Below are 23,861 nucleotides of genomic sequence, written 5' to 3'. Positions count from 1 at the left end.
CCTTTGACATGTTGGAGCTCAGTCACTAAAGGAAAAAAAAGAAGAAAAACTAAGATTTTAATCATTACCATATGCAGACATATTGTATGTTTCTTACCTTGCACTCTGTGACTGCAACAAAAATTTGTAGAGTGTGACCTCTAGTGGACAAACTGCTTACATGCAGGGTTGAATGCCAGACACAACTAGTAGTTAAAGTCCCCCTCCACCCAAAAATGTGGTTTTCTTCTTATTCCTTCGGTTGGATGTTTGAGCTTCACTGTGCAGAATGATGTATATGCAGAGTTTGACACTACAAGGCTGTTTTCACATTCATCTGATGAGAGTGAAAATTTTCTCTGAGCTCATTAAAATTTCATTTTAAGGGAGAAGACCTATGAGCATATTTAATTTACATGAGTGTGATGTGGAAACTTGAAGCCCCCAGTGCACAAACACTGAGCATGGGCTTTACAGTGAAGTAGGAGACATCTTGTGTCCAGCAGATGAACAATATTTGCATATTTATAGATTCTGGAATTTTTAATGAGGGAGAAGACATATATGTGGTAATTAAAAAAAACAAACACATTATTATTCCGTTGAGTATTTTTATATGACTTAATACATATCTGGAAGGGATCTTTAACTGTATGAGTGATTTATTTTAACGCATTATATAGTGATCTCATCTTTTTTTTCCCCCAGGAAGTAACAATTTACCAGGAAGTTCACAGTTCATGTGTCCATATCATGTTGTCTTAAACCTGATTCAGCGGGCTTTCTGAACACAGATGCATGTTCACTCAACTCATAATTATGAGATACTATCTAATAATGAGTTAAGATAGGAAGTCATAATTACGAGACAGTTTCTCATAATTATTACACATTATCTAAAAAAATTCACATTAAAAAAATGAAAAACCCTTTTTTCAAGTGGCTGAAATTGATTTCAATAATTTTCCTTGGAACCAGTATCAACCTGTGTAGTCTTTTCAAGGAAATGTCCTATGGATACATTTACATCTTTAACAGTTATATATATGAGCCGTAAAATAAAGAGTTAGCTTTATTAATATAAAACAACCAGGAATATGTGTGGACTGATGCTGACGGTAGACGGCAAACCGGATATCATTTTAGTGGACGAGAGCAGGACGGTACAATTAGGTGAGGCAGTGCCGTCAAATGTTAAAATATTTTAACTTCTTGCAGTCCTCCGCGAAACATGGGCGATCTGGACAACGACAAGCTAACAATACCCGGAATTATAGATCAGAGCTTGAAATCCTACCAAGGATTTAGGGGAAGGTTTAAAGGGAATTTAACATGAAATTTTAAATTGTTCAATAGAATATTAAGAGAAAGCTGCATTGTAATGCTTCATGCATTACTAGAATAATTACATAAAATAGAGCCTAAAGGACACGAAATAATTTAATATATTTTATTCCACAATACGACATTACCATAGCAACATATCGTCCGTAACGCTACATATTGCATCACCTCAATACATTGAAGGTCATGATACTGCACGCTCCGTGCTGTAGAGGGCGATATACAATTCATTACTAGCTGTAATCCGTTAATAATCAAAAGAAGAAGATAACTTGCATTTGTTATGATTTCATTAGAGCAGCCCTCGTATGGAAATCGGCTGGACAGGGATCATATCGGGAATATTGCTCATCTTTTTGAGTCGGGAGAGTAACGTGGGGGATAGTTTTAGTCTCTTTCCTGCTTTTGACGAGTGACTCGATCAATCACTAAGACTTGACATAAGCAAACATCGGAAGTCCCCCTTTAACCAGCTACCCAGCAGCGTGAGGAGCAGCGGTACAGCATCATCACAGCCTGTGAGTATGACACCCAGCGTTAGTTTAGCCTTGTTTCTCAGACAAACATCGGGTTGTGATAGCTGATGGCTTCCTGCTGACATGCTAGCGTTGTTAGCTTATCGTTGCTATACGTAGCCAGAGTGACAAGTTGTCAAGGGGAAGCTGACATTATCTATCAGCCTAATCTGTGGGATAAAACATACTACGACCTAATATATATATATACCTGCACCTATTATGAGGATAGTCATCGAGAGTTATAACGGTTGTTATAAGGCGCAACGTATGTTAGCTACAGTCGTAACCTTGTGCTATGCTATGTAACTTAGCTACGTAAATTACGGGAACCCCACACCCACACCGACAACATTACACATACATGGACATGGGCAGACTAATTGTGTTCTGCTCGCTGCCATTATATATGTTACGGGGACATATATATATACAAATAGAACTGCTAGGACAGGGTGTACAGATGACTGGCTGGTGTCAGTGGCTGAGACAGTGTGGATGAAATTGGGTCAGATTTGGGACAGAGGAGTTGAGGTGGGCGTGGCCTCCAGGACATTACGTTCAGAATCAACCAACTGTAAAACATGTGAAAGTCAAAACTCAACGCTTTGACAACGCTATATAACGTATTATTTCTGTTCCGTTCATGAAGTCAATTGTCTGTCATTAGGAAAACGAAACACATTAACTGTGTTGTATGTGACTGTGTGTAAATCATTATCTGTTACATAAAATTTATGTTATTTTATTCGTTTCATCAGTGCGGTGTCTCTCACATCTGTGTGTCAGATCCATGGCTGCCTGCAGCTACACTTCCCCTGTCCTCGCGACTGCAACTTCTGTTTCATTTTTTTAAAAAGAACAAATTCACAACAGGATTACAAGTATTATATATTTCAAGAATAACTGCATATTGTATCTAGAGCAGCAATAATGTTTACCTCAGACAGTCATTATATAAGCTCAATAATACCTCACTGGAAACTAATTCCTGAGTTCAGTTGACTCATGTTTATATCTGGTTCACTTCAATTTTACAGCAGTTACATTTTCTTGTTGAAACAACTGAACCAATGATTCAAACAGGTGGATTAATTTTTGAATGTCAGAAGGATTAAAATGTATAGAATAACTCAGAGTGACATCAGACTCTAACTCTAATCATTTGTTATTAATATTATGAAGATCAGTTTGTACAGATGGATAAAATGGAGAGATAGATGGGTGGCTCTGAAGATGAGATGAAGTGCAGTGTCAGTGCAGTAGACAAGTCCTGACAAACAGGACATTTTTTAATAACTAAAAGAAGGAATTATAGCCTATACAAGTGATTGGATCAGAAGATTTTCACAGATTTCAGAGAGTAAAAAAAACAACTATTGAGCCAATAATTCATGTAGACTGATAATTTGATGAAAGGCTTCTCTCATTTGAATTTAGGGTCCTCCACATGTTAATCTGGTGACAGCAGCAGCTTGTTATGTTATTAATTATTCATGACAATCTGGCAGCTTCAAAGGACACAATAGTTCAGTGCAGTATTTCTCAATATTAGTGTGTCACTAAATCAGGACTCCTCAGCATTTTTGCCTTCAAGCCTCAAGTCAAGCTGAGTCTCACAGCTCTCATTTTAGCGTGTTCATATTATCTATTACCATTATTTTAATGGTTAATTTTCAGGACAAAAAGGATAAGGAGTCCAAATTTGACAGAACAGCTCTGAACTTGGGACTGTCCCACATTTTTTCGTCTGGTTACCCTGCTGAGACATCTGCTGTCAATCAAGCAAACAACATACTTTTAAAGATCCCCTCTAGACATTTAAAAATACTCCGCTTGGAATAATAACGTTGGTTGGTTTTTCCACTAAAAAAAACTTTATCCTACTTCACTTTAAAGTCCATTCTCAGTGTTTGTGCACTGGAGGCTTCAAGTTTCAACATCATACTTGAATATTGGACCACAAACCTCTCCTAAAAATCATTCCGCTGTGATGGTTGCCTATTGCATGGGAGCTGTAATGGATGTTCATTTCTGTTTTATAATATAAAGATAATATCACATTTAGAACGAGCACATTCTGAAGCCTCTTTTAACGAAAACCTTCAACTGGTTCAAGGGCATCTCTGTTGTGGGTTTTTATTCTTGCACTGGATGGAGTCCAGCACCAACTATTTGATTTGCTGCGCCGGCTTTTAGTCCTGAATGGAGGCTATTAGCTGTGTCAGTGGTAAAAACCTTTTACAAGTAGATAATGTCACCACACAGTTTGTGCTGCTTTGTGAAACGCTTCTGCTTGGTTCATTCTGCATTTTGAAGAGGAAGAGTTCAACAGTGTTGTGTTACACACCCTGCCTGCGAGGGCTGTTTTTTGAGGTGGTTTGTTGCTGTACAATACAGATAATACTAATTCATATGCTGAGCTGCCGGATGTGTTGACTACCACGAACAGCATAGCCACAAAGGACAAACTCTGCACTCAATAAAAGCTGGCCTATATGTAGGTTGCATGTTATATATATTACCACTCCTGTTTTCAGTAAAGCAAGTTGAACCATAGTGAAATATTCAGCTTCAGAGAGCAGGGAGAGCAGTAAAACACTGTGGAAAAGCCTCAAAGCAATTCTTCTACAGAGACCCTTGTCTCTGCTGCAACTATAGCTCATGCATTATAGACACACCCTTCTATTATCATATTAGAGAGATGGAAGATGCTGCATGAGGAAGAGAAACAAGATGATTTAAAGATGGTAGAGCTGAGCAAAAAGAAAATAAAGACAGCCAGTAAATAATAAATGAGAGAGTTAGGTACATTAATATATCATGTGAACAATTAACAGTTTTGGACGTAAATTGAATAATTGAGTTTAATTTGTTTTTTAAAATACATTTAAAGCTACACTAATCAATAAGTTATTTAAAGCTACACTAATCAATACTTTTTTATATTTAAACAATGACTCACTTGTATTGACACTTGTATAAGACACCAACTTATCACCAACTATGTTTCCCTCAGCTCTGATAAAGCCACTCCACACTATCTGCCCTGCACTGAACAGCAGACAGACAATGTTAGCCGCTAGCTGGAGATTAGCAGAGTTACTGGAGACCAAAACAGCTAAAAGCAGACTGATTATTGGTCTTGCATTCATCAGGTGGCCAGAGATTCAATTCTATATACATTAATGCTAATGTCACTATATAATTATAATGCTGTATGTCAGTGTTGTGTTTTCAGCTTGTTCCACTGTTCCCAAGTGGCCAAAAAATCAATTAAATCTGCTTCTAACTGTATAGTCCCTGGATTTAGTTATTGTTTTGACTCATACAGCAATATTACAATATGAGCTCAACTCACATCTGATTAATATCACAATTAATATCTCACTTTCCATGTTTTTCAGAGTGCAGGCAGTGTCTTGAGTGTTTTCCAACCTGTCCATCGGGCCTCTGGAGCAGCTATTGTTTGACTTTGCGGGGCGGGAGGGAAACCCAGCAGGCAGAGAGACAGCAGGACAGGCAGGACGCAGAATGCCTCTGTTCTTCAGAAGGAGGAAACCCAGCGATGACTCCCAGAAGAGACTGGAGTATCAGCTGTGCCGGGTATGTATGTTACAGTGCGTACCAGCTAACCTCCAGCCACCACCTCACAGCTTGGAAAAAAGCCTTACTGCTGGTGCTGAAGGTCACAACAACAACAACAACCTGTTTGATATTGCTGAGACAACCTGTAGCCATTTTTATGGGATTATGATCATGCGTCATTTCTGTTCTAAAAGAGAGAATATCTTTCCCGTACAATTTTTTGACTGTCTCTTGTTCTTCAGTCTAAGGAGGCAGGTGCTGATGACACCCTGGACATCTCAGCATGTGAGCTCTCAGAGGTGAGAAAGTTACTTTGAACAGATGTGAGGGAAGCTTCACTGATGCCTAGTTGTGAAATTAGATCTATTACTTGTATAATAGATTTTTGAAATCATTCACTCTGTTTTAGAACAGGTTTAGTTCCACCAAAGTGTACTATTAAGTTAAGTTAATAATTAAACAAATCTGGAGGTGTGGAGTTAGAAAGAAGTGAGGTTACCAGACCTCTGTAAAAAAACACAATATCTCTGGTTCTGCTACCTCAATTTTTACCCTTTTTAAAAAGGGTTTATCAGTAATCTGTGTTCTCTTTTAAAGGGATAGTTCAAAATTTTGGGAAATTTGTGTATTCTCTTTTTTTCTGTCAGTGAGAGACGATCAAACTCATGTTTCTTTTTCTGGATTTGGTTAGCGTAGCTTAGCATAATGACTAGGAGCAAGGGCAGTCAGGGGAAACAATTGTTTGAAAAAACAGCTAGTAACTAACTAGTAAGTATTGTATGGGTAGTAATGTAGATGCTGAAGCTTTGGTCTGATCTGTTATGCCGCAGGTTCCCTCGAGTGTCTTTTCCATTTGCAAGGTGCTACAGAAGAAGGTAAGAATGCAGCATGAAGCTGAATAGTGAATAAAGCATATTCAAATTCAGTGTGTGTAATAAATACTGTATTAGCAATACTTGTAGAACTCACTAGTATCAGCATGTCCTTGCTTGCACAGTCAGCAGTTAGACAGCAGTGTTGTCTGTGTCTCTCCTACAGGTCTTTATCCTCCATAACAATGAGCTGAAGTCACTGCTGCCAAAAGGATGTGACATCAGCTCTCTCGCCACTTTAAAGGTAAAGTAAAACAGACTTTACTGGGCTCACTGAATGGTTTAATGAGTATGAAAATAATGAGAATCATATGTCACAGCCTTCAGTTTCCAGATCTCAACCTCACCGAACACCTTCTGGAGAATGTGTTAGACAGCGTTCTCCACCTCCATCATCAAAACACCAAATTAGAGAATAATTTTTGAAAGAAAAGTGTTCATCCCTGCAGTAGAGTAGAGACTTTGAGAATCTATGCCAAGAAGCATTGAAGCTGTTCTGGAGACTCATGGTAGAACCACACCTTACTTGGAACAGTTCATGTTGGGTTTTACTTTCATTTATCAAAGAAGGTTATAGAGGTCATTATGAGGTGCTAGTGGTAACTGAAGAGGAACTAGTGGTCCTTTAGAAGGCTCTAGAGGTCTGTTGGGTGGTTCTGGTGGTCCTAGTGGAGGTTCTAGATTTCCATTCAGTGGTTCTAGTGGCCTTTTGGGAGGTTCTAGATGACCATTCGGTGGTTCTAGTGGTCATTTAGGAGGTTCTAGTGATCTAGCGAAGTTCTAGAGGTCTGTTAGGTGGGTCTAGTGGTCATTGAGGGGTTGTTTAGGTGGTACAATTGGCCCTACAGGAGGTTCTAGAGGTCCATTAGATGGTAATTGTAGTCACTGAGGAGGTTCTAGTGATCTAGTGAGGGACAAAGGGAGCCCTCCTATCTTATAGTTGACCTGTGATTTACAAGCACTCCCCTCTGTTGATAATAATTGACACTGGCTCAAAGCACCATATTTAACATTAGTTGAATTGTGTACTAGTTTTATTTTGTTTCTGTCTTTTTAGCACCAACAGTTATCTAACCCACAAACCTCGTTAGTGTTAGTTCCATGCTACATTTGACCACACAGCTGCCAATATAAGTTTAAAATCATCTTTCCCCTCATGTTTTGCTCTCAGTTGTCACTACATGTAGCAAAAGCTCAAACTATCAGTCAGTCCCAGAGAGAGCTAAAAGAGGCTAAAGGGTTTCTCCTCAGTGTTTAAGACAGAATAACTTGAATTCAAACCTGTGAAAGAGCTGAAAGAAGGAATTGTCTCTGATAATATTGCCTCTTGAAGCCTGCATACATATTTGAACTCTCACATCACTCAAATAAGCATGACTGAGCCTGTCTGACTCCTTAGGTTTTGGATCTGCATGAGAATAAGCTCACCTCACTCCCAGAAGACATTGGGAAGCTGGCGTCACTGCAGGTAATGCTATTCTGAACTCGACTCCTGGTACAGAGGAAATGAGTGTGAATTGATTTAACTCATCATCCATGTGTGGCCATGTTGTGTCCTGTCAGATTCTGAATGTGGAGAAGAACCGTTTGAAGGACCTGCCAGACTCCATCGGGGATCTGCGGCTTCTGCAAACACTCAATTTGAAGGGTACGCTGCTTACTGCCTGCTCGCCGGTGAGTGAGAGGACATGAACAAGTCAAACTGAATTAACTGTCTTTTTTTCCTCATCACTGTGTGTCTAATAGGTAACTGTCTCAGCGAGCTACCATCCTCAGTCGGCTCTTTGAGCAGCTTGCGCACCCTGGACCTGAGTGACAACAACATCGTCCAGCTTCCTAAAAATATAGCCTACGTCCGCACCCTGGAGGTGTGTGTGTGTGTGTTTTGGGTTTAAAATTTACAGTACAGCTAAAACCCTAAGATATGATATGACAGAAACCCTGTCTATGTGTGTGTTTGTGCTGTGACAGAGCTTTACACTCGATGCCGCCACAATGTCCTATCCACCTGCATCTGTGTGTGCAGAAGGAACAGAGAGCATCCAACGCTTCTTATGCACCGGTGAGGGTTTACTCAATGACTCACATGTATCTCCTCCACTCATACCCATCTGTTTCTGTGCACTTTTTTGGCTTAAAATAGTTTTCCATGTAGGTATTTTATTTGTCTTCTATGTATCTGTAATTGATTTGATTGAATTCAGCAGCTGATAACAGGATTATAATCTGTTTCTCCGAGTTAACAACTGCACAGGAGCAAGTTTTCAACTTTATCAACAGAGTTTTATATGGTTTGATATCACTGGGACTGAGTTGCATCAACAGAGTTTAGAGATAATAGATTTTTTTCTTAATTCAAGATAATAATAATAATAATAATGTTTTGCACAATTCAATCTGATTAACAAACCTAAGAGTACTTATTTAATTTATAATAATTCATGTCATTTTGTCACCATATTGAATTATAAGATTAGATCAGATCTGTGCAGACTGGAGTCAAAAAAAAGTTATGATATAATATAATTATTATAGTAAAGATGTTGGAAATTTGAAACCCACAATCTGATGAATTCCATGCAGCTGATTCATATAATGTTAATGGCTAAGTCTGGTGTTATATAATCCTATTAACCACAAATCTCATGAAAGGACCAAAACCTGCGCTGAGATGTATCTTTATAATAAATACTCGGGTTAGTCACAGGCTGATATTTGTCTGATAGGACTATTATCATTAAAACACACTAAAAATACTGACACTGACCTCTACTGATGTACTGAGTGACATTTTCCTTCATTGCATTGAATACGGTCGACCACTGCAGTTTAAAAAAGAAGAAGACACTGTGTCTGTGAGCATGCTCAGTAATGTCTGCACCACACAGATTTTGTTCTAAAGATTGAAAAGGGAGTTGTGTGGAGTTTCAGAAAAAATACGCTAGATGTGATCATAGGAATTGTGAAAATGTTGCTTCTCTGGCTTTTCATTCGGCCCTGTTCCCAACATTACTAGTGTTTTTGTTATAAATCGCAAATTTCAGTCCAATGTTTCTGTTCATTTATCATGTTACACAAACAATGGAATATGGCTTTCAGTTGAGTAGCACAAAGTTATATTTTGTTAAAGGGCTTCAGTCTGGTTCTGTCTGAGAGTGGTGATGGTCGGGAAGATCATCTGCTCAATCAGTGACTACGTTTACACGCACAAAATATTCCAGTTTTTGCCCTTATTCCGAAAAAGTGCAATATTCCTACTAAACTGCTTACATGACTAATGAAAATGAATATTCCAGTCATATTCCCGTTTACACGCAGAGGTTTTTCAGGGTTTCTCTCTGCACCAGTGGGAACAGGAATCACAAGATCTCTGCAGGCAGTGAAGTAAACCAGCGAGGGATTCACAGGAAATGATGGAGGCATGTTTTGGATGTGATACAGAAAACAGAACCCACTGCTCCTCTTTAGGCTTCTTTAATAAACCGATGTGAAGCGATGAATCTCCTCAGCCTGCCGTGTGTTTGGTTGCACTCTATAAACAGCTGTTCTTCTTCTGTGGCTGATAAATGTGTCATCTTGAATGGAACTGGCACCTGTATTAATAGATCACAGTTGGTGCATCAGTACTGAAATCTTAAGGGTTATAACTTAAATCCAGGTTTACAGCTGTGTGCAACAGGTTTTAGGAAATAATAATCCTTGTTGGTACGACCCAGCCTCAAGAGTTGTAGGATTTCACACAGACTGTGAAGTGGCATGTAATCCTTCAGTGGAAGTGAGAAAATGAAAATCAGGGTGTGAGGTATTCACATGACATCATATCAGACTGTGTATGAGGACATTGTTGGACTCTTTGGATGATCTGGTTTTCAGAGCTGGGAGAGGAGTACTGCCCTCCGTCCCAGTACCTCTTGCCAGTGCTGGAGAGTGACTGTGGCAAACAGAACTCAGACTGTATGGATGGCTTAGAGGAGGCCTGGCAGGTAGGTGACACACAAACACACATACAGTAATAGAAATCTGCACATGTATACAGTATGTAGCGCTGTTTACTTGTTAATTTACTTGTATTTACCGGTTTCTGTCAATGATGCTGGAAGCCTCATTCAGTCTTTCCTCACTTTTTCTTGCAGAACAAATTCAGCGACTACGAGAAGAGAAAGGTGCGTTACTCCAGCCGACACAATCGCTGTCAGATCCAGCCTCGTCTACTGTGGCACATTTTACTTTACTCAAAACATCCACAGTTTTTTAATTCAACTCATGACGCACTTCAGTAGGTTTACTTGTGGCCTCACAGTCACTTGGGAAGTAGGTTTTAGAATAAATGTAACGGGTGAATCTGTACTGAATTACATGGGGCATAAAACTACTGCAGAATGATAAAAAAAGACACACATGATGATGACCCTTATGTTGTATTTCTCTTTTTTGTATGTGATTTGTCATTTGTAGTTGTTTCTTGTTGTGGAGTGCACTTCTGTTAATGCTGTTAATTGCTTTTCTATATGTTTGGTCCTTAAAGGCCACCATACCAGACCCAATCAGTGATGTCACAGCAGGTATTCTTCCTTTGACCAGCTGACAGATAACACCTGCAGTGACGTCACTGATTGGAGTGAAACTCAAGAGTAAAACATTGTTGAATGTAATTTTCAGTCAAAGCATGTGATAATCCAGACTGATGCTGAACACTCTTCTGTCAGTGATGTCACTTCCTGACTCAGATTCCCATGAAGACGGTTAATGCTAATGCTAACAGCATTTGTCAGCTCACAACATTAATAGTGATGATGATGCATGATGATACTGAAATTGAGACTAAGCTGATTTACTGTCCTTAAAAACATTTGACAGGTTTCTTAGTGTAAAGCTTGTCGCTTATTGCGTTCTCGTACGAACACAAGCACAGATGCTGCACAGTTTAACAGTGCGAGGACAGACAGTTCTTGTCAGAGGGTTGTGGTTGTGTGTGAATCTGCAGAAAGGGTATGAAGCCATAAAGAGAATTTGCTCAGAGGCATTGGCTTATTTTACTTCCTATTGGTTAATTTCTATTCACAGATTTTTAGTTTTTTTTTATTTTACTAGCTGAAACTTTTGATGTGGCAGCTGCAGGAAAGGCTCATGTTATTCTAAACACAGACATACTGTACAGTATTCACATGTACACACACACACATTTAAACTTGCCCCTTCACCCCCTCCTACCTCAGATGAAGAAGCAGGAGGAGAAGCTGGCCTTCGAGCGGCACCTGGAGGAGAAGCAGAGGGAGCACGCGCAGCTTCTATTCATGAACACCTCCCGCAAGGAAAAAATCCTCAACTCAGTCCGTGAGGTACACAACTCCCTGATTTTCTCACGTGATTTTTGCTGACTTTTGTAAGTTTGAAAGGCGGCTCTGAAATGTTTGTAGCTTGCTCCTTCATCTTTAGACAGCAGCTGTTGGATTCACAGCCATTACAGTGGATTCTTACAACAGATTCACAGCAAGAAGTAAATATCAACAACAACACCCACGCAAACTTCTTAAAGCACTCCTGCAGAATAATCCAGTTGTTGTCTGTTGATCTGTATGTTCAGTGTGTTCCAAACATGCATCGTTTCTCCACAACGGAGCTAAATAGACTGTCTCTGTATCACCTTTTCATAGCACTGAAGCTCGCCTGTTGTATTTAGCTTGGAACTTACTGAACATCCAGATCAACAGCAGAGAGATGGATGATGCTGCAGGAGCGACATGAGAGGTTTCTGTGGATGTTAAGCCCGCTAAGTTATCAGAAATAGGGTTCAAAATTTAAAGTTTTGAAATTGGAAATTTGAATTCCTCACTCCTCTTATCCGTGTATTTTATAAGCTACTTCTAGATGTGTTAAAGTTTTGATCTGTGTGCACTGATTATTTAGGAGCAGGAGCGTGTGGAGCTGGGGCTCTCCCAGCAGCAGAGGGCCCTGGAGGCTGAGAGGCTGATGGTGCTGGAGAGAGTGAGACTCGCTGAAGACGGCATCAGCAGTCGCATCAGCAACATGCTGATGGACAATAAGAGGTAGGACCTGAAAGGGACAGGCTGTCTGTGGTGGTGAAGAGTTGTTGGTGTTGGTCTGTGTCACAGATTAGATGCTTGACCCCCGCTAAAAGCAGCATATTTATTTTTTTATCTCTCCAGGAAGAAAAAGAGCGCAGAATTTCTCCAATCCATGGAGGAAGATCGGTGAGTGACATAACAGATCTGTTACAGCAAAGAGATATGAGGCACTCAACACATGGCCACACTTATCTGGTTGTTCTCCACTTACCAGACTGAGGCTATTTATAGAACACTTTCCAACTAAATGCTTCCCAGAGGAAGGACAATAAAAACACAAGAACAGGACATAGAAGGCTTTACTACAATTTGTGCATCTTTTTAGTGTATAAGTTCCTCTTTTATCATTGAAGATGAGATATTAAAACAGAGCTGGTGCTAGTCAGCATGATCTCTAAGTGGAAGGCTGTACCAGAGATGCAGCGCCACCATTAGCTTTAAAGGATAGGTTAGGTTTTTTCAAGTCTTTCTGAATAAAATAGGGTAAATAGAAAAGGTCCCAAGATTGATCCTTGTGGTACTCCATGTTTAGCCTCAGCAGTTTGTGAGGTTAATTCACCAACAGAAACAAAAAAGATCCTGTTGGCTAAATAAGAGGAAAACCAGTCCAGAGCAGTTCCAGTAGTACATGCCCACTGTTTTAGCCTGTTTATAAGGACGGAATGGTCGATGGTATTAAATGCTGCACTGAGGTTAACCAATAGTAACACAGAACATGCACTAGAGTCTGCAGCCATCAGTAAATCATTTGTAACTCTGGGAAGAGCAGTTTCAGTGCTGTGTAGCTTACAGTGAAGTGATTGTAGTTTACAGTATATAAACTGAACTGAATTATATGACAATTTTGACATTTTTCCAGGTTTTTATATTTTACCATGCATTTCAGCTGTCTGGCAATATGGTTACTGTTTAATGTCAGACATGACTATCAAAATATTGTTGTTAACAGTTTATTTCCCCAACAGGATCCGTATGGAGCATCTGACCGCCATCACACAGGAAGAAGCCAATTCACTGAGGAAGAGGGAGGTGGCCGGTAAGCAGCTCAGCTGATACTTAAACTTTACTTGCTTTATTAAAGCAGTGGTTGTTGTCCATACACCGAAACATCTTTATTGTTACAGATGTGATAGGAATATATTTTTCCTTCTCTAATTTGATTTCTTTACCAAAGTATCAAATGCCAAAGATATGTTTGTGTCTCCAGATTTTTGTGCTTCTCTACTCCCCCTGCTTGTGGACTTAAAATGATATTTCCTTGTTGTCTTCATCACATTTTTTTCCTCCTCTGTGTGTTTGTAGCGGCCATGCAGAAGATGCTGTCAGACAGCTGTGCTGTGAGCCTCCTGCAGGAGGCCAGTGACTTTCGCAGACAGAGCCTGGTCTCTGAGACCTGCAGAAGGTTCAACATACACACACACACACAAACAACCAGACACCACATCTGAAAGGAAGGATGTTAATGTTGCAAATGTGTTTTTAGTAGCCAATCGACACTGTATAAAACTTTATGTGGTCTCTCTTCCCTGTTGTTGAACAGTATGGAGAATTTGGACAGGCAGTTTGATAAGATGATGTCCCTCCAAGTCTTGGACAAATCTAAAGCCATCGCCCACATCTTACAGGAGGTTTGTGTTCTGTGTCTAAAGCGTTTCTCCTTGACCTCACTGTACTCATTTAAAAAGAAATCTATCTCAGTGATCAGTCATTTCCTCTGATTGTATTCTGCAGGAGGAGATGCAGAAAGCAGCGTTCCAGGCCCTGCAGCTGCAGAAGGATGCTGTACACGGATACATCCGCAACCAGGTCTGTGTGGACCGGTGGAGATGGGTTGGATGAAGGTCAAACCCGTCACTGATCTCTGTTTTTCATGACACTGGTAAAAAGCTGCATAGTAGAAGATGTGGACTGGTGTTCAGACTAAAGCCAGTTGAACAGCCTTCACATGAAAAACATTTCAGTTTAGCTTTTATATGATACTTAGTTTATTTTCCATAAATTAAATGGCTAAGAAAAGATCTAGAAGGAATGAAAGTACCTAATCAGATTTTTCTGTTTTCCTGGGAGATTCAAAAATATTAGTGAACATGACACTGGTGAAAGAGGTATTTAAATAAAGCATCACCAGAGCCATGCTCATCACTTATCACTAGCCTTCCAGTCCTCAATTTAATGTTCTGTATGGCTCATGTTACAAGAACCTTCTCAGTTTGAAGTCCTTTTAAAAACATCAGTGAACAGCTGTCAGCATGATAAGACTGGTTGGCTTCTGTGTGTGTGTGTGTGTGTGTGTGTGTGTGTGTGTGTGTGTGTGTGTGTGTGTGTGTGCGTGTGCCAGAGTTCACAGTGTATCATGTGTGAGGTGTCAGGCAGAACAGGAACTGACCTGTTACCTGCAATAATCGCTGAATAAATTCTTGATTAGTTCATGTTAGACCTGTGACTAGACCTGTAATCAAATAGGCTCAGAGCTTTTTACTAACATAAACAGTATAGTGTAGGGACACACAGTGGCCCAGAGAAATAAACTAGGCATCAGCTAAAAAAAAATTAAATAAATTCAAGAAGCTACACGGTGATTCAGAGCAGAGGCAGAAGCACCCACCTTGCTGTCAGTGGATTATTTCCACTCCAAATCACATGTAATGTACACACAGACAGCAGGATTTAACAGAAACTGTGATTTTCTTCACACCGGTGAGCTGTTCCAAAAGATTCCAAGTTGAGATAATGAGTTTATTTAGAGTATAGCAGTGGCTTTTTTACTTGAGATGACATTTGGGATTGATACAATAAAACTGTTGAAGATAAAATTAGAAAGACTGCAACACCAGACATTATTATCTTTTCTTTTTTTTTTTTCTTTTTAAAAAATGTTTTACTTAACCCGCTGCCTGCCCATATCTAATAAATATTTACCCATGGGTACCTGACCTGGTGCTGGACTCACCTGACTCCTGTACCCTGTGTAATATAACCCACAGTCAGAAAATCATTTCATCAAATCATCACGAATATTTTCATCCTGACATTGCGTTCAGCCGCATGTGCCTTCTCCCTGCTAGCTTCATGTTTGCTTCTCCACTGTTCCCAGATCAAGCTCATAGAGGGTGAATTAATGCAGCTGACTAGACTGGAGATTAAAAGACGCAATCTGGATGCTGAGAACCTGCAGGTGGGTGTCACCCCCTTCTTTCTTTGCCGTCCCTCATTTAACTTAATTCTTTCTTTCCTCCTGTTGATTACCATCGTTTCTTTTGGTTATTTTTCATGCCATTGCACCACCAATAATTTAACATTCCACACTCTGAGGTTCAAGAAAAAAATCTGAAGTAAAGCAATATTTAATTCATGACTTCAATAGAGTGATAAAAAAAATAATTATAATAGGTATCATGGTGTATGTTTGAACTTTGGACTGAGCCAAGCTAACTGTTTCCCTGTTCTAGTATTTATGCTAAGCTAGGCTAACCACGTCCTGACTTCAGCTTCCAACACACAAACATGAGAATGATATCAATCGTCTCTTCTCACACTTGGAAAGCATATAAATGAATTTCCTGAAAATATTGAACTGTTCCTTTAAAGCCACTATTTGTAGTTTTTTTTAAAGTTTGTTGTGATTCTTCTCTTTGAAAGAAAAATGTAAAGTTCCTGGTGAAAATTGCTGCAGTCTCATAGCTCTCATAGTTCATCATAGCTGTCTGCTGCAGTGTCTCAGTGCTACCACCAGGGGGCTTAACGTCACATGTTTTCAAATTCTATACATAGTGGCTTTAAATTTAAGTAAAGATGTGTTTTTGCAGTAGTTAACTAAATATTTAAATAGATTCTTGTACCTTAGTTCATATCAATGTTCAGATTTCAGAAGGAAGTCTATTGATGGTTTATATATTTAAAATGTAACAGGTGGACTTTAAACTGCTTTCATACAGGAAAGTACATCAAAGATGATGATTTTCCCCCCCTATCATTGAACTGTGCTGGAGATGTCTCTTTACTTCTTAACTCTTTTGTTTTATTTTCTGGTAATTTACTGATGAGTGTGCATTGTACCTTTTATATGATGGTGTGTGTGTGCAGGAGGTTCTGGTGGAGCAGCGCACGGCTCTCAGTGATTTGTTGCAGCAGCTGCTGAAGCAGAAGGTGCAGAGAGAGCAGGAGCTGCAGCAGGTTCTGGTGAGGAAACTAAAAACACATATATGGTTGTTGGAATGCTATTAGCCTAAAATCACTTTTAAGTTCAGTGCAGATTATGGTGGATGGAATCTCTTTCTTTTTTTACTGAGACACTGAGTATATTTGATGAGTCTGAATTTTACAAGTAGTCAACAGCTCAGCCGTGGTAACTGACTTATTTAGACTTCTAGTAGCTAGTTAGTGTCATTTTCACCTCAGACTATGAATTAAATTATTTCAATTAGGAGAATGCATCACTACATGTAATCATATTTGCTCTCACACTGCTGCTCTGCTGTCACAGCAATACTTCTCCTGTGTGAAGTCTTTGTCCTGCACATGCTCACATCTAAAAAGCCAGTTAGAAGTCAGAACTCCAACACAATACAACACAAAACCAGCCAGGGGAAATCAGGCTACTCTAATCTCCTACCCCAGTGTTAGAAAGTGGATTTCCCATCTACATTACATTAAGTTTAGGAACAGACCTACCTCCCTCAAAATCGTGCTTGTCTCATTTCTAGAACAAGCTACAACGAGTTATTGTAGTCACATCCATCAATTGTTCCATTGCTCTCTTTTGATCTGAGCTCAGCGGACTGTACAAATGTGAGTGTCCCTGGCTGACTGAAGGTTTGGAATGATCATGGAATGTATTCCTGAATACATGACAAGTGATATGGATATAACAAGATCTGAATATTTATCAAGAGAAAGACAGATAGAAGAGAAGAGAGGTTATACTTAACACCTTCACTGTCCCATTGTGTCTTTCCTGACACGTATTTCATTGTGTCATTCCGCGTCAGGCAATGCCTCATGCTGTCTTCTGTTACATGTCATCATAATAATCCCTCTCTAGAGGCAGAGATTGCTGACATTTGCTTTCTGTTATGTGCTCACACATCTATTAGTGGTCATTTGAACTGTAAGGCTCACCATCTTTCCTCCACCACCGTCTTTCTCATTCTTGGGTCAAGTGTTAAACGAGAGCAGTAATCACTTTGTTGTTTTCCAGGCGGAGATGGAGCTGAAGTCAGAGTCCAACCAGCAGAACTACTGGATGATCCAGTACCAGAGACTGCTGGATACTAAACCACTGGCACTGCGCATGCAGGTACACTACAGAGCAGAGCAGGAAGGACACACAGAAGCATCTGAAAACCAACTGTGCAGATGAATAACTGTAATCTTATTGCAGGAAGCAGGTGTGGAGAAAGAGTTGGTCAATCTGTTGTGCAGACTGTCGGCTCAGCACTACCTGCCCATCCTGGCTCACCATCGAGTGACAACAGCGGCTCTTTGCCACATGAACTCCTCTGACCTCAAGAAGGTCTGTGGTCTCACTAACGCTCGGTTTCAACATCCGCCGTCTTATTGGTCACATATAAAGTCCTTCTCTCATCATGTCTGCTGCACACTAGTTGAGTTCAGTCAGGTGTTCAAGCATAGACAGTGTGAAAAGAATCAAAAAAGAGATATTAGTTTTTAAGTTGGTCCACATTTTTTACCCATCTCTAATTATCTCAGTCTCTTGATATTTCTACTGTTTCATTTCATTTTGGTAATGTCTATCACAACACTGGTTATGTCTAGTTAGCTTTCACATAGCAATGTGTGCCTCTGTTTTTGATTAAATGAGCTACTATAAGCTAATGTTAAGTACAGTATGTATGTGCAGGAAGAGAGAAAACTGTTATGGTCAGTCTCGTGGCTCAACAAGTATGGCTCCATATCTGCTTTCAATGTCGTGAATGTTAAAATGCTGGCAGATTGCACTGAATTTTAGGCTGTGGACTTTGAAGGACAGCCTTAATTTTTTATGTCTGTATGACAGAGAAAGAACTGTTAACTATCTGTGAATGTGCACAGTCATCAGCGTTATTCCTCTTTTCTCTGTTTTCAGCTCGGCATTAATGAAATAGGCATCCAGAAAGCTCTTCTGAACTGGGCTCGGGATCACCAGCCTGAAGGTACACCTATGTCCTATATGACTATATATTATCCAGATTCTTATACTGTACACACTGCATGTTGGCAGTCTGCAGGCTGATGTGTGAGTCTTCAATTCAGTATGAGAAATCATCTGTTCCCAAACTGTCAGTGCAGCAAACAGAAAAAATCAAATCCTGGTGACTGACAGCAGCTCATGCAGTGTTACTGAATTGAATGTGTTTACCTTCTGTAGAGTCACAAACATATAATTGATCATGAACATGGTGACCTCAAACATATCTATAGCTTTTCTGAACTTATCGACTGACATATACAGATACATCTGTGATAATATCAGCCATGCTAATATATTGGCAAGGCTGTATTTATATATATTTATATGTAATTATGGCCTAAATATCCCCAGTAATAGTGTAAAATGCTTTGTTTCAATACAGAACACTATAAAAAATAGAAACAGAAAGGATATTTACTATGCAAGTTCCCACTGATTGTGGAAGTTTGAGAAATCCAAGAAGGAAAAGTGAGGGCTTTTATTAGATTCTCAAAGGGATAATGTTTAGATAGCAAAATATATTTTTCGGCCTATTTGAAGGATGAAAGAGGGTGTTTAGGTTTGAAAGCACATGCAAAGTCAATGAAAAGCTGTCCAGTTTTACAGCATGTGCAACACTGCAGCCTGTTCGCTGTCCTCTGATCGTCTCCTTCTCCACTAGGAGCTTGTAAGGCCGTGCAGCAGGACGAGGAAGAAGAAACCGTTGCCACTGCTCCGCCCCCTTCATCCCCACAGTTGCCCCCCATCATCCAGATGCCCAGCCCACCACTCACTCCAGGGACCCCTGTCACCCCATCTGCCCCCAGCCCTCTGGAGGGACCAGGGAGCTCAGAGTGTGTGGTCTGCATGGAAACTGGAGTAAGAAAAACACTTTAGTTATTGTTGTGTCTGCTAGATTAACATGTGAAAAGCCGCTTTTTATATCAAGGATGAGGCATAATATCCTGATTACTCAAAATGTCTACAGCCCTCATCTTTAGATGTGATGCTAACATGTGTACTACATGTAAGCAGTGCCTTAACTTTACACCAGGAGCGAGACATCAGTGCTGCGTATATGAATTAGCTACAGTCCTTATCTTGTGGTGTGCCCCAAGGTTCTTTACTGGGTCCTCTATTGTTTGTATGCTATTAAGATAAACTTTTGCTGTGCTTTATTCACTTTCAGCAACACTTACAACAGCCATTTTTTCAAGTAGGCTACATCATAAATATACAGAAAGAATGCAGGTGTTTTATATTTATTGGTTACTGGTTTTGGAAAGGTAAAAAAAAAAGATACCACCCTCCAAACTCTTTAAATGCAGAGTATTACTCTTAAATGACACCAGAAAAATTCCCCCTGAAAATATTTGCAGTGATGACCTGCGAACATATAAACTTTAGCACACATGTACACACACACTCTTCCAGATGACTGATTGAGTGTCTTTTCCTCTTTCCAGGCTCAGGTCATCTTCCTGCCGTGCGGTCATGTGTGCTGTTGTCAGGTGTGCAGCGATGCTCTGCAGAACTGCCCTCTGTGCCGCAGCAGCATATCACAGCGCATACGCCTCTACCACGGCTAGAGCCGACGGCACCGTGCTGCTCCTTCGTCTTCGTTTGTGCATGATCGTAAAGCTGCTGCGAGCTGACCTTGTCATGTATAGAAAAGCTTTTAGCGGGTTTTCAAAGAGCTGGCTGAGCCACTTTCCTCTACTAACCAAATAATCCTTTATTGTATATGCAGAACCATGTTTGAATACAACACTTTTGAAAGGTTTTGTGTTTTTTTTTGATTGTTTGTTTGTTTTTGTGTTTTTCACTGGCACCCATTCCTGTTGTATTTTGTTGTTCTTTTTTAATTCTAAAATGTTTAATTTGTATTATAGATACACTATATTAAGAGCCTAGTGGATTACACCACTCACTGTTTTCTTTAAATGGACTGTTCTTTGCCTTATATACCTTTTCAATTGATGTGTGCCTTTTTCTGGAAACCTTTTTTTAAACAATACTGTTTATCTGTGTTGTCAACCAAAGTAACACCTGTCTAACATTTATTATTGTTATATTAACATAATCTATTGATTTCTATTGCTTTTAGTTATCATAGCTGGTTGTGATTGTTTCACTAATGCAATCTCATGTTGTTGTTGCACTTCAGTCCATTTCAGACACTTTGTTTTTGCCCTAACTGCCAGAGGCTTCTGTCCTTTCTCATCTAGGCCCCTCAATGCCAGGTGGAATCATTATCTAGTGTTAATATGGGTCAGTTATATTCTACACGGATGCATATGAAGACAGCTTGGAGAAAAACACATTTCTTAAGATGTTTGTCCTCCATTTATTCTGTTCTTGACATCCACCTCACCATGCCTGGATTAAGCTGCTAGGGAGCCTCGGGGCAAAAAAGCTGCTGGGCTCCTATAAACATCCACAGTTCCTTCCATTCTCTATATTATATTACTATAATACTAATACTATAGTACTGCCCCCAGGTTTACTGCGTAAGAAGATGATAAACATGCACCATGTGAGCACAATCACAGCTGAAATAATGAGGATTCTGAAAGAACTTCAACAGTTTTAACACATCAAGTTTAGTTTTAGATGAAATTACTACTCAGCCTGTAAAACAGTTGTATCATATTTTCTATGGCTCTGATGGGAGTCTTGGAAAACAACTGTAATGATGTCATCTGGGTTATATTATCTCCATTTAGAGGCTAGAATTTTTTTTAACAGAAAGCCTAAAATATAGAATGAGTGTATTTAATTTGAAAGTTGTGGTTGGGATCCAGACAGGCAGGATCTAATTTAAGACGCTATTGAGTTGCATTATGGGAATTGTAGGAGCATGACCTGTACTAGTGACTAAAAGTCAATATATATATCAGCCTCTGTTGCATCAGTTTTGATAATTTTTTGAAAATCTTCCTCTCGCAGGTTTATCAACTTCTGAATGTACGATACAAAATCACTGGAGTTCTACTTTAAAACTAGATCCTCTTTATGACAGGGCCTCAGATGATAAAGCAGGACCCACCTTAAGAACCTTATTATGCTACTTGATACGGTGCGTCAGTGGTGCATGTATTCATATTCTCCCAAACAAAGCTTCAGTCAATCAAATTACCACCAACCAACTGCCAAACAGTGCTGCTTACCAGGGAGATAATCCAACCTTGGACCTCACTTTAGTTTCTTGTCCACTTGTCTCTGACATCTTTTCATCCCACTTATTCAAATTGCTATACATTATATGGTGCATATGTATGAACTAACAACACATCGCCTGTTTGTAGCCATCACTATTGCTACTCTTTCAAGTGCTCTTAACTTTAACATCTCTGCATGTTTCAGGAATTAATCTTTGCTTACTGTGTATGAATCTCTTAAGTGTAGTGTGTAAAAGATTCCACCTCTATATATGTCTGACATTTCATGTCAACAGTCAGTATGATATAAAATATATATATGTGTCATTTTCCTGTACTCGATTTGTGGTCAGTGTCAAAGTTTTGTGTTTCTGAGGAGATATACTGCTCCTACACAGGCAGCAACACCGAGAAATGTAATGAAATACACATTTTGAGAATTGCACCTGGAATCAGAGAGATGTTGTTGAGTCTGAACACAAATATACACATACAGTATATTAATATTGTTGGACACTCGCTGTCATTTGATATACTGTATTACCTTAAAGGTACCCACAGCTGTGTCGCTCAACTGTAATATTCATATCTATCAAAGGCAAAGCACTGTGTAGTGCATACAATTCACACTTCAGATAGAAATAAAATGATAAAAAGTAAATATAATGGAGTGCACTAGGTAACCAATTAGTAATGTCTGAACCAGTGATGTTTTTTTTCTTTTTGGGGTTGAACTGAACCTTAATGTTTTGAACATGCTGATAGTATACCGCAATGGAAACTTTTTAAGTTAGTCAGCAGGAAGATGTAGTATCAGCATTGTTGCATCCTTCTCTTAAGTAAATGTACAAGTACAAAAATGTACAAATACATCATTACAAGTATAGGTCAAAACCCTTCTGAAGTCAAAGTATCAAAAGTAAGTGGTTCCATAGAAAATTGTTGTGACTAATATATAATAATGTAACATATTACATTGCATTGTTAACCCTGATGCATTTTTACTGTTGTAGCTGCTCTAGGTGGAGCTAATTTTAACTACTTTATATACAGTTTGGCAGTTTAGTCCATTGGTTCCCAACCCAGGTGTGGTGTTCCCTCCAAAGGCTCACAAGATAAATCTGAGAGGTGAGATGTGGTGGGAAAGAAGGAAAAAAAAAGTTCTGATACACAAATTTGTATTCACTTTTTGGACTTTAATCTTTGCTTTTTATGAAATATTGGACACCTCTTTGGGCCTCAGACACTTATTTAAATAAAACCATGTGAGAAGGTTAGAGGGGAAATACATATTTGGAGGAACTGCTAAAAATTAATAGACATCTGAAACCTGACAAGGGGCCCCAACCAGACAATGCTTTTTTTAAGTGGCTGCAAACCAAATAGGTTTGAACCACTAGTTTAATCTTTAGCAATGCATTGTATTTTATAAGATTATCATATGTTTTTTTTTAAAATGTCTATCTGTAAAGTAACTAGCAATTAGGGGTGTGTCTGAATACAAATATGTTATTTGGTTAAGCACAAATAGTGTATATTTGTTTCATACAAATATTTTAAAAATTATTTGTTTTCAGGAAGAAAAAAAACCAAACATGTCAAATACCAGCGCACAGGTGGGTTACATCGCTATCTCAGTCTCTCTCCTCTGCTCCGCTGTTACATCTATCAGCAGGTCTCAATGAGTCACATCCACCTGCTACATGACGCACATTTCCCTATTTGGACATCACTCCTGGATTTGGGATGCTCCCCGGAGATAAAGCTGAGCTACTGACACAAGCGAAGTGCTCCTAAGGGACTCTCCATAACCTGTTGTTCCCCTTCTCCTTTCCACAAAGTCAGGTTGTAAAAAATAGGCAATACATGAAAAGTGCAAAGCAATAATCGCCTTTGAAGTTCTTTCCTTTATTTGAATACAAATACAAATAATTTTTCTGCTTCAACAAAAACAGATACAAATACTGGGCCCTTTTCATATTCCTGCCAGCAAGAACATCTGTCAGATAAATGTAGTAGTGAAAAGTACAATATGTCCCTCTGAAATGTGGAGTACAAGTATAAAGTTATAAAATGGAAATACTCACATTTTTGATTTTGCATCTCAAAATGATGGCACAAAAAGTAAGTATGCCATGCTTGTGACT

The 23,861-nt window shown here is 39.3% G+C and overlaps 1 protein-coding gene across 1 annotated transcript; it reads left to right on the top strand.

The window, feature by feature from the left end:
• The first annotated feature begins 1,482 nt into the window (after nt 1-1,482).
• Nucleotides 1,483-22,056, top strand: lrsam1 (leucine rich repeat and sterile alpha motif containing 1). Its single transcript, XM_044333896.1, has 25 exons — nt 1,483-1,841; nt 5,246-5,444; nt 5,669-5,725; nt 6,257-6,301; nt 6,465-6,542; nt 7,698-7,766; nt 7,862-7,946; nt 8,045-8,166; nt 8,270-8,360; nt 10,172-10,281; nt 10,432-10,461; nt 11,515-11,637; nt 12,206-12,345; nt 12,466-12,510; nt 13,350-13,420; nt 13,687-13,786; nt 13,925-14,012; nt 14,116-14,190; nt 15,479-15,559; nt 16,468-16,563; nt 17,582-17,680; nt 17,765-17,896; nt 18,470-18,536; nt 19,236-19,432; nt 20,020-22,056. Exons 2-25 carry the CDS (start codon nt 5,373-5,375, stop codon nt 20,140-20,142), a joined length of 2,196 nt encoding a protein of 731 aa, XP_044189831.1. The 5' UTR covers nt 1,483-1,841; nt 5,246-5,372; the 3' UTR covers nt 20,143-22,056.
• The last annotated feature ends 1,805 nt before the right edge of the window (nt 22,057-23,861 follow it).

This window comes from Thunnus albacares, chromosome 18 (genome assembly GCF_914725855.1).
Source record: "Thunnus albacares chromosome 18, fThuAlb1.1, whole genome shotgun sequence".
Lineage (NCBI taxonomy): Eukaryota > Metazoa > Chordata > Actinopteri > Scombriformes > Scombridae > Thunnus > Thunnus albacares.
This window is presented reverse-complemented; position numbering and strand designations above follow the sequence as displayed.

What these genes read in the sequence shown, in the direction of transcription:
- lrsam1 (XM_044333896.1), top strand. Translation starts at nt 5,373, where the DNA reads ATGCCTCTGTTCTTCAGAAGGAGGAAACCCAGCGATGACTCCCAGAAG. An exon ending in GCGACTACGAGAAGAGAAAG is followed by an intron (nt 10,462 to 11,514) that starts GTGCGTTACTCC and finishes CTCCTACCTCAG; the next exon opens with ATGAAGAAGCAGGAGGAGAA. An exon ending in CACTGGCACTGCGCATGCAG is followed by an intron (nt 17,681 to 17,764) that starts GTACACTACAGA and finishes ATCTTATTGCAG; the next exon opens with GAAGCAGGTGTGGAGAAAGA.